This window comes from Charadrius vociferus, unplaced genomic scaffold (genome assembly GCF_000708025.1).
Source record: "Charadrius vociferus isolate BGI_N301 unplaced genomic scaffold, ASM70802v2 scaffold393, whole genome shotgun sequence".
Classification (NCBI taxonomy): domain Eukaryota; kingdom Metazoa; phylum Chordata; class Aves; order Charadriiformes; family Charadriidae; genus Charadrius; species Charadrius vociferus.
In genome coordinates, this window is record NW_009647760.1 from 1095296 (window position 1) to 1106650 (window position 11355).

The 11355-nt window shown below is 46.3% G+C and overlaps 1 protein-coding gene across 1 annotated transcript in view; it reads left to right on the forward strand.

The window, feature by feature from the left end:
* The first annotated feature begins 7386 nt into the window (after window positions 1-7386).
* LOC104283989 (secreted Ly-6/uPAR-related protein 1-like) overlaps window positions 7387-11355 on the forward strand; it is a 6249-nt gene continuing 2280 nt past the window's right edge. The window contains exons 1-2 of the mRNA XM_009882248.1: window positions 7387-7438; window positions 10537-10656. Coding sequence (XP_009880550.1) covers window positions 7387-7438; window positions 10537-10656 — 172 coding nt within the window. The remainder of the gene's footprint in view (window positions 7439-10536; window positions 10657-11355) is intronic.

The window sequence follows — 11355 nt, forward strand, 5'->3', positions numbered from 1 at the left end:
TAGTCCTACTGGGAAGGTTTGGCACAGTTTGGTATGCCAAACCGGCATTTCTTTCTCCAATTTGAGCAAGAATGTCCTCTCATTTGAGACACTGACCCAAAAGCAGGGTTGGCAAAAAAGAGATTCATGACAAAAACCCATTCAGGAAACATTGTCCTCTTCAGTTGTCATTTGCAAACATGTACTAAAGCTATGAATTTTTCATGAAGCCTGAGGGGAGGGTAGAGAATATTAATTATTGAGAAGACCGAACACCATGCATCAGAGCCATTCTCATTCTACATCTCTAAGACCATCCCTAGCCTTGCTCATGACCAAGTGGGCAGATTGGTAATGGTTGATCCTTTATTATTAAAATCACAACAGATTTATTATGCTGGAAGTTTACTACATGCCAGGGTGTGAACTGTGGGTAACCCATGAGTAGTTTTTGATTGCTCACTATTCTCTTTGGCAAAGAGGTCTTGTTGATGTCCCATGTAACTTATTCTGTAACCACATTCAGTCACTGTTATTCGTGCAGTAGTTATTCATACTTCAATATGCCCCTGCACTTTTGTCTTTAGCAACTTTTTTTTCTTCCAAATTAGACATGGAAGTAGTCTCCTCAGAAAAATATCCTACAGAAATTCAAGAGGATTATAGACAATCATATGTTCAGCTCAACTGAGCAACATCCTGATGTTATATAGAAGGAAAACTTATACTGAGAACATGGCCAGGAAGTCCCTAACATAATGTCACACAAAAGGAAATGAGTTTGCTAACAGGAAAATATTTCTGGTGGCTGGGAAAGCAAAGCACCATTTCCACACCTGTAGCCTGAGCTTACGCAGAAGCTTCCCCACCGGAGCCCAGAGCAAGCTCCTTCCATCAGTCATTTACCTAGTACAGCTCCACCCCAACAGCAATGCTGAGAATGTAGACAGAAAGAGGCCAGTGGAATTTTTCCATCACCATGACGTGAGCTGTCATTACTGCTTTACTTGCAAAATAATCTCACCGTTCCACAAACATGAGTCCTCGTCTATGAACTAACAGTATTCATACCCAACCACGTCCTCGGGGGTTGATCTGCTCTCAACATCTGAAGATGCTTTGAGGGCAGCAGCCTCCAAAAAACCTGCAGTCCAACAGAAGTGTCTGAGCCACTGCAGTGTCCTGTCAACAACCTGAGTGTAATCTCAAAGACATCTAGAGTGTAATCTCAAAGATATCTGGAATGAGCTGCTCTACTGAGACCTTCTTCTCCATGTCCTTTCAAAACCCATTCCTAGGGACTCATACATGGATATGTTTTCCTCTTCCACCGGCCACTCAGCTCCTTATCAGAGATAGTTATGTTTTGTGGGGACATTTGACCTTGTACTTTCCAAGCCAACAAACACTGGAGTGGGGCTCACCTGACAAAATATACAATTACTATGGAGAGGCCTCCCACAGTAAGTAGTTTAAAAGCTACCTTTCAAAGCCAGTGAAAGAAACAGGTAATCCACAGTGCCATTCATTTTTTGATGAGGCTTTTTGTGTAAAGCAGTTCTGATGAATTGTGCGTGTGTCTGCCTGACTGCGAAAAGAAAGACATATGGTGATTCATCCAACAGACATACATGTTATAGAAGAAAGACTGCACTTAAGGCAGACGACTCCCACTTGGGATTTTGTGTCTTACTTCAATCTGTTTGTGACTGTGCAAAATTTTGAACGCTATTGTCTTCCGTATTTTCTGTGGTGCTCCCTCAACTTTTGGCCCTGGCAGCCTCCATGCGTACTCCCCAGCACCCTTCAGCTTGGCTCTAAACCATCCAACTTGCAGATGGAAAATCACACTGTCACAAGATCCTCTCACACGCTAGAGCGTGCACTTCTGGGTCATAATGCAGAGGGTTTCACATACGGTTGCAGCAGCCATCACCAGGACAGAAAGGGGAATCACAACATAACAATGAATGGAAGAGGCTTTCATTGGAGGACACATCCAGGCTACGTCTACACTGGTCTTTAAAAGGGACCAGGATCCATTCTCTGATCCTGATGACAACTGCCACAGCTCATGCCCGCATAGCTGAATTTTCTTATTGCCCCAAAAACTTAATGGCCTCATGGGAAACATCCTTGGCCCCTTTCTGATGGGAAACCTTATTGGTCTCTACAACTTCCTGAAAGAAGGTTGTAGAGAGGTGGATGTTGGTCTCTTCTCAGAAGTTACAACTGATAGGACAAGAGGAAATGGCCTCAAATTGCACCAGGGGAGGTTTAGGTTAGACATTAGGAAAAACTCCTCCATGGAAAGGGTTATCAAAGACTGGAAGAGGCTGCCCAGGGAAGTGGTTGAATTGCCATCCTTGGATGCATTTAAAAACCTTCTAGATATGGGGCTCAAGGAAATGGTTTAGAAGTGGGCCCAGTAGAGTTAGATAATGGTTGGACTTGATGATCTTAAAGGTCTTTTCCACCCATGACGATTCTATGATTCTATGGTACGCTTCAGAGTCTGCCTGGGCACTGCCAGGGACAAACCCAGTGGGTTCAGGCTGTAACAGGGCCAGGGAGCATGCAAACTGCTACACACCCCATGAACTCCTTAAGTCCATGGTAGGACCACTACAGGTTAAAGGATCCCTGTCTTGTAGATATCTGTCCCTCTGGAATGCAGTCTAGAACTACACGTTGGACACTTTGCATGCCCTCTGCAAACGCCTGGGAGACCTACATTCCCAGGGCTAACCAAGCAAAGCTGGTGAGGAGATGCCTGAAGGGATTGTCCTCAACCCTGCAGCTAGAAGAAGAGGAACCTGCAGATGTAGAGTCCGTGTCCCTGGACTCCCCCTTTTTTCTCTCAGAGCACTGAAAAGAACTCATTTATTTTTCCAAAAACACAGTGGGGGTGGAGGATTTCCTCCCATCTGCAGAAGTGCACCTGCTTTTTAGACTTAAGCCAGAACTTGGGAGATGTAAATGCGACTTCCTTCTATGCTCGGAGAGGTCCAATTTCCCATCTCACAGGGTGTGCAAACCACCAAAATGAAGCACAGACATGGGAGGAAAGGGGTGAGAGCTCTTTACAGATTAACTGAGACAGTGCTGGAACTCTGGATTTCTCTTTGATACTGCCCCATGTGGAGACACTTGTGTTACATATCAAACAGCCCCTGGAAGACCTAAAGACGTCCCAGGGGGAGGGTGCTCAGAGTCATGCTCACACTTTCACCCTTCTCCAGCCCGATGAAACCTACATTCCTTTCTGCCCAGTGGCAGAGTTTCATCAGGAGGGTGGAGAGCAGCTCCACCCGAACAAGCCTATAGTCTTGTTATTAACGCACACCCGTGAAAGGTGGGAGCTTCGATTAGCTGAACGTGTCATCAAGCATCGCTGCAGCCATGGTCACGAACGGCATAGTTTCCCGCTGCTGAGTCACGGGTGAAGATGGTAGAGCCCACAGACACAGTCATCCAAACAGTCCTCAGCAAAAATCTACCCTACCTGAATCACAGGAGACAAACTCAGGTTGACTCAATATGCTCATCAACAGTCTCTCTGTTTTCCTGTACTCCAGCCATCACCATGATATCTGGAAACCTAATGGCAGACTCCGTCTTGAGAAGCAGCTCCCAAGAAAGACATTGACATCAGGTAGACCGATGCTGTGGCTACAACACCATAGCCACAGTGTCAAACACAGTTGTTTGAAGCTCATCTCGTGACAGAAGGATCTGTTCTGCTTATACGGGGGACTGGAGTGGCTGTTGCTACAAGACAACATCTAGTTTTGGGTTGGGCAATGAAGGAGGGAAGGTGGTAAATCAGAGGCAGTTTGGAGAAGGACCACTGGAAGGGTTATCCTCTGGAGCATAGACCTTCCAAGGAAGGAGTCAAAGAGGTCCCCAAAGTCTATCAAAGGGATATCCTAGTCAAATTGCATCTCCGTGGAGGAGAAGGAAGCTGCAATAGTGAGCAATTAAGTTTAGTAGAGGGGTGTAATGAGAGCCACTGGCTGCAGAAGCAGTATAAATCAGAGTAGAAATATTTTACACAAGGATTATTTTACACAGGGCTGATAACTGACCACCGGAACAGCTTATCAAACCTTAGTGTAGATTCTCTGTCACAGGCCATCTCTACAAAATCTGGTTTCCTTTTCGTTCAAACAAGAACTAACTCTAACAGAAGTTAGATGAGATAGTTACAAAGCACATCGCCTTCTTGCCTGTGAACATTGAATTTCCGCCGCCTGCCTTTCCTTGCGTATGTGATAAGCAGAAGAGAGATTATATCTACCTAGATTATCTTATAAATAAGGACAGTCTCACAGGGGCAGGCTGGTAGTGGTTTTGGATTGATACCACTGAAAATTCAGAGAGGTTTTTTGGCACAGAAGCCTTTCTCCCGACACACCACGCCTCGTTTATATTCTCAGATCTTCAGACCTGAAGTGACATTTCAACTGGAGTCCCTTATGGCTCCTGTCAGTCAGTGTTCAAAACCTTGCTCAGGGTTTATTCTGCCACTGACACAGACAGATGGGAATTTAGGTCCTCCTGAGTCTTACGAGCTGTCTAAGGCTGTCCTAACTGCTATATCAAACCACTTCTTTCACATATTTATCCAGCTCCGTCTTAAAGCAGGTGGGATTTCTACCCTGCCTTTGCTTTTAGAAGGGACCCAATTTTTCCTGGAGTTTAAGACCCTGTCTCTGACTGACAGTCTAATTTAACTCGTGCTAGTCTTAACTCAGCTCTAGTCCAGTGTGACATTTTAGCTTAAGCAGTTTTTCCTTCTGTAGCTCAGTTTGCAATGCTTGCAATGTATTTTTTTTGGGGAAAAAATGTATCTCCTCTCAACCTCTGTTCTGCCAAACTAGAAGGGGACAGTATTTTCCACTATCATCTATTGGGGTGGATCTTGTTCTCCAAGTCTTCTTCCCATTAGTTTCCATCTGCTTTTTTGTTTTTGTTTGTTTTTTTCCATCAGGACCCCACTTTTTCTTGATGGGGCAATGAAATTGCAGGTGAGAAGTCACCAAGGCTTCAAGTCAGGGTCCTAGCACTTCCAGAATGACCTTGCTAACAGCCTCCCTTCACACCAACATGCAACTTGACATCACCTGTGTTTGTTTCTGTTTTATTTTGGGTTTGTTTTCAGGGCTCAACTTCACCAGAGGCTCTTAATTATCTTTAGATCAACTAATATCTGTAGGTCTTCCCTTTCCTCCACGATTTTACTGGCACACTCCCAACTTCTCCCTCCTTGAAGTCTGGCACTCCCGCACACTCAGCCAGTCTGCAGGAGCTTTAACAACCCTGGCGCTGATGATTTCCTCATGCTCTCTGCCCTGCGGCCAGATCTCAAACCGTTTCAAGCCATTAGACAGAGTTAAGTGGCTTTGCTCTGGCCAGAGGCAAACAATCCTACCGTGCTACTGCGTCCCACGTCCAGACACCACAGTGATGGACAGCCTCCACCAAGCTGGATGGACTCCTTTATACCACTATTCCTTCAACCACATTGATTTATTCCAGGGATTTCTCAGTACACAATGTCTTTTGAGTACAAGCAGACCATTACAACACACTTCTGTGGACATCTCCATTTCAGCAAGCTACACACAATCCGTCAAGCAGCGTTTGACTGCCGTGAATGCTGGAGTGCCAACCCTGCTGTGCTTACCTATTGAGGCATGACCACTTTGAATGCTTAAAGCACTGGATCTTTTTCAGTTACATGGGGGTTAATTAAGATATTGCCCAAATGTGCCTTGAACTGCCCAGTTACAAGAAAGGATCTGGATGTAACCAGGTCTGGTGGCTTTCACAGAGCAGAGTTTTTCCTGTGTACCCAGCAAGGCATGTTTGCGCTGTTTGTTTTTTATGTACCTGGTCTCTGACAGCACAGAAAGATAAAATAAAGATTATTTTCACTCTCACAGCCAAATGAGTGTTAGGGTGCACGTCTTTCCCTCCCTTTCCCACGACACAGCACTGATCCTGCTGCCCCAGCTTGATCAGCTTTGTGTCACTGCTGACTGTGGAAATTTTCATTAGAAGTGCTTCTCGATTTACTGCAAACCCTTTAGGAAGCAGCATTTTCCCAAAAAAAAAAACCATTCTCAAACTGGGAAAAAGGATAGGTTCCTGGGAATGGTATAAACGCTCACGTGCATCGCTGCAATGAGCCCGTGACAAGCAAACCCCATAAGATCAGTTTGTGCACTCACCTTGTCTCCATCCCTGAAGTCTCTGAGTTCTTCACAGCGATTCACAAACTTTTCTTCTTTGGCTTATTCAGTTGTTTTATGGGAAATTGCTTAATGCTGTTTTTTTCCATCCTGAATCACAACAAAACCAACAAAAAGTCTATCTACTTTTCCTATGAAATACAAAATGCCATTGGCTCAGTCAAAAGGGAGGAGCAAAGCATTTCTCTCTAACTGCGAGCTTTTTAAGCTGTTTCTACAAATATTGTATAAGATTAAACAAAAATTATATTTGAAAGGCTTGCTTTGAAAGGTATAAGGTGAAATTTTCTATCAGAAAGTTACTGCAGTGGTAAAATTGATCCATTTCTCCGTGTTGGATTTATTTCCCATCTTCAGAATAAAATTTGGCAAATAGTTGACACTTTTGCAAAAGAAGGCACAGCGCCCTGCTCTGCCAGAGTGACCCCAGACTGGAAACAAAATGACGTACTCAAATCCCAGATCTGGAGGCACCATCTCCCATGCTCACCTCCACTGTCCTTTCAGGGACTCCCATACCCAGCAGCTCAGCACCGGTGCTCAGTTACTAACTGAGCCCCTGGGAGCCAGAAACAGAGCTTGCGTTTGCACTGGATTTGGGAAAAGACACATGCTTTGGGCAAATCCAGCCACGCCAGCTTCCTGCCTGTCAGCCCAGAGAGCAGTAGGCATGAAAACATGGCACAGGCTTTGGTGAGGCTGAGCCAACACGCGTGGAAGCTCAGCCTGCTGCCGCTTGCATCGAGACTGTTGTTGCCCAATGCAACATGCCTGACACAACCCAGTTCCCGGCTCACGGAGCCAGACTTGAAGGAACAAACATACCTTGTCACATTCCCCATCCAAACACCGGCGTGGGGCCGCCCCTTGCAGTGCAAGCTGTGTTTTTCCTTTTCCATGGGACCAGCCCCAGGACATAAACCTGAAGAAGAGACGACGTATTGCAGGAGTCTGCTCATTACGGTGACGTCACCTTCTCAGGGAACTTGTTCCTCTACAAATCCCAATCCAGACTGGAGTTGAGCTCTCCCCTGACACCCCGAGGGAATCCGCCCACAGGATCAACAGGAGGTGGAGGGTGGGAAAACATATAAAGCTCCCTGGGAGCAGCTCTCCTTTACTGTCCTGGCTGCACGGATCTGCTCTCAGCATGAAGACACTTCTGGTTGGGTTCCTGCTTGGCCTGGTATACGTGGAGTTGGGTAAGACTGCTGCATTTCTGACACTGCAGGGACCCCCTGGGAAGTGCCTGGGATGGGAGGGGAAAGGCATCAATGCCGGAAGACCTGGTAATCCCCAGGTAGGGGAAATAACGCTTTCATGTATTTAGGAAGGTCAATGGAGAGGGTGAATGGGGAAAGGGGATATGCATTCCTGGTAGGGAAAAGTGTGATGCCTTATCGAGAGCAATGCACATCGTTTGGATGCATAGGTGGTCGCCTGTCACCCAACTGGGATGAACGGGACCAAAACGCTGCTTTATAAGATGAAGGTGTGAATGACAGCCACATGGCACAGGGCAGTACGAGCTCTTAAGCTGCCAACTTGTCCCCTGGGCGGTGGGGTGGAGTATGTTCATCCTGAGCTTCTACCATCCCTGAAACCTCCCGACTGGCTGCTGGAAGCTCTGAAAACCAGAGGGTGAGGCTTCGGTACAGATACAGGTCAGGGTTTGAGAAACAACTCCAAGGATTTTGGAAAGGTTCATTAAACCACCAGCTCCAGCATTTTTACTGATTTCTAGAGATTAGGATATAGGTGGAGATAGGAAATTCTCCTGGATCTGTTTCGGTTTGGTCTCTGATGAGTCTGGGTCTTGGGCAAGTTGGTAGCAGGGTCTGGTCATCGTTGTGTTCTTACTCCACCTATTTGTGATCCACTGCAAATACATCCTTGGTCTGGGACAGAGTCATCCTTAGGGTGACACCAACCCAGTGGGTTTTAACCTCCAGCCCATGGGTCCCAGAGAGCCTCAGGCTGCTTTTATGGGACTCTGAAAGATCTCAAATGAAAGGCACCCTTGGGCAGGGGCGGAACACCTCCATCTGGAGGCATGGCTACATGGAAATCATCCAAGGATTTGGAAGTGGAAGAAGGCTGAAAGGCATACACCTTGCAGTCCTTTATGCATGGAAGTGGTTTGGGTCTCTTCAGGCTGCATTGATTTTTTTAGATCCCCTACCCTCATTACTCTTTCCAACTGTCTCCAAAGCAAACCCTCCTGCTTGTTGAAGGACATGGGTCAAACCCACCACAGGGCTGAACCAGGACAGTTACTTCTATACAGCTACTGCAATTTTTTACATTTCAGTACCTGCCAGGGTTTTTTCTTTCTTTTAACATATTTCACAGGTAGTGTATCATATGTTTATTTTCCTCCTTCTGGGTCTAGCCCAGTCCTGAATTTAATGGGGTTGCTGAGGAACTGACAGAGCGGGTTTCCACTCACAGATCTCGGATTGCTTTATGGAAACAGAGAAGCATCACCACCCTTTGCTTGATAGTCGAGATGGAGGCAGAAATGGGTTTTCTGGGATGATCTAGTGGGAGGCAGCTGGTTTAGGCACAACTCTTGCAGATGAGAAATATTTCTGTGACCATTTATCTTCTAGAGGTTTGATATCAGGAGGCAGAAGGTACTGTTGGACAGAGAGGAATAGTGAATTATTGGCCTCCTATCAGGACACGGCACTGTCCTCCATGTTCAGTTCTTCTGTTCTGGTCATTATGCTTTTGGGCTTTCCTCTTCCACTGCAGCCTTGCTTTAAAACAAGCGTTCTCCGAGTGCCACACCCAGAGTCAGTGAAAGATAGAGGAACTGAGGGTTTTCTTCCTAAAACCCGCTTAATTGGAATTATCTTCCCCAGAGCCTGTGGCACTGCCCTGCTCACTCATGAAAATGGTGAGGTTTGGAAACCAGCTCAACCCAAAAGCTTCAGATCAGTTTCTCAGCTGCTTTAAGCTAGCACTGCTGCATCCATACATTAACCAGTCCTACACACTCACAAATACCCATATGCTTGTCCAGTTGATGTTGTGTTTTCTGTCTCAGTGGCTTCTGCATGTTAAAATGTAAAACAACCGCTCATTGGTCATTTGGAAGGGATCTATTAAGGTCCTCAGCTCGGGTAAACAGGGACAGCTCCACCACACCTGTTTACAAAGGATATGGCCATCAAAATACCACCACTGTTCACATTAAAAAGTCCTTTCTACCTCTGCAAAGAGGACAAAGAAAACTTTTGCATCTTGTAGGCTTTATTGCACAGATGAATTTTCCAAATAAGGCGCTAAGAGAAGTTGAAACCCTGAAAATTCATTCCAGAGTCAGACATTCAAACAACTACCTTCAAAAATGTTTATCCTTATCACAAAGTCCCAGAAGTTTCTCTCTAACAGCAGAAGCTGCAGAGCTATAAGAAAACATCGTCTCTCTGCAATTTTGCCAATAGATGGCAGTGGACACATTTGGGTGGTTCTTCACCTGCTGTGTTGGTAGAAGGCATGTAGAATAGAAAATATCACACCAGGCTGGTTTCTGTCATCAAGCCACACCAGCACAACTCCGAAAAATATGCACACTCGGTATCTGCTGGCTGTGGACGGACAGGTCTTGTACCGAGACTTTTGAGCAACTGCTGTGATCAATGGTTGCATATGTAAAAGTGTCCCTGTGTCGGCAGGCAGCCAGCAAGAGCTCTGCAGCATCATGTCTTTTAAAAAGCAGCAGTAGCCCCCAATGAAAGTGGGTTTTAGGCCACATTCAGCCCTTAGGATCTCTGGTTCAGCTCTGAAATTTAAATTCAGCTCTCAGTTACGAAGTTCTGCACAAATCCCTCTAAACGAGCATGAAGGAGCTGTCACTGTGGGTGGAAGGATCGGGGAACTGCCAGTCTGTCGGTGCTGGTGATACTGCTCTCAACAGAAGGAGCTATTTTGCTCTCTCCTACAGCATCTCTTACAGAGGATGAAAGATCTTATCAAAGCTGTTCACAAGCAATAAGTACCCCTAGATCCCTGCTCTTTTGCGGCTGCTGAGGCCCCAAGGCAGTGATCATACTCAACTCCCGCAACACCATCCTTGTCCTTTGGTGCTGGTGTTTGGTCTTTCCCCCCTGACATACCCAAGTTTTGCCACTGCCTTCAGCACTGCTTTGTTTCTGAGGCCAATGTGTCTTGGTCAAGGTGGGATGGAGCACTGACCATCACACAGTCCCCACCACAGAGCAGAGAAGCTGCAGACTTGATGTCTACCTTTGCTGCTGTGACTACCTCAGACCCATTCTCTTCCCCTTTGCAGCCCAGTCCTTACGATGTTACACGTGCAAGGATCCGATGGATATTGCTGAGTGCAGAACGGCCACCCTGTGCCCTCCAAAATCCACTGTGTGCACAACAACACTGCACTCGGTAGACACAGGTAAGTTTCTTTGCTTGTTGTAAGTGCTCGTGAGGAGAAATGCATCTTTTGTGGGCCAAATCACCTCATGAACTTAGAATCATAGAATTACGGAATCATAGAATGGTTTGGGTGGGAAGGGACCTTTCAAGGCCAGCTAGTCCAACCCCCCTGCCATAGGCAGGGACATCTTCAACTAGATCAGGTTGCTCAGAGCCCTGTCCAACCTGGTCTGGAATCTTTCCAGGGATGGGGCATCCATCACAGAATCACAGAATCACAGAATGGTTAGGGTTGGAAGGGACCTCTGGAGATCATCTAGTCCAACCCCCCCGCCAGAGCAGGGTCACCTACAACAGATTGCACAGGACAGCATCCAGGCGGGTTTTGAATGTCTCCAGAGTGGGAGACTCCACAACCTCTCTGGGCAGCCTGTTCCAGTGCTCCACTACCCTCAAGGTAAAGAAGTTCCTCCTCATGTTAAGATGGAACTTCCTATGTTCAAGCTTGTGCCCATTACCCCTCGTCCTATCACTGGGCACCACTGAAAAAAGACTGCTCCCATCCCCCTGGCATCCTCCCTTTAAGGATTTGTAAGTATTAATAAGATCCCCCCTCAATCTTCTTTTCTCTAGACTAAAGAGACCCAAGTCCCTCAGCCTTTCCTCATATGAGAGATGTTCCCATCCCCTCATCATCTTTGTAGCCCTTTGATGGACC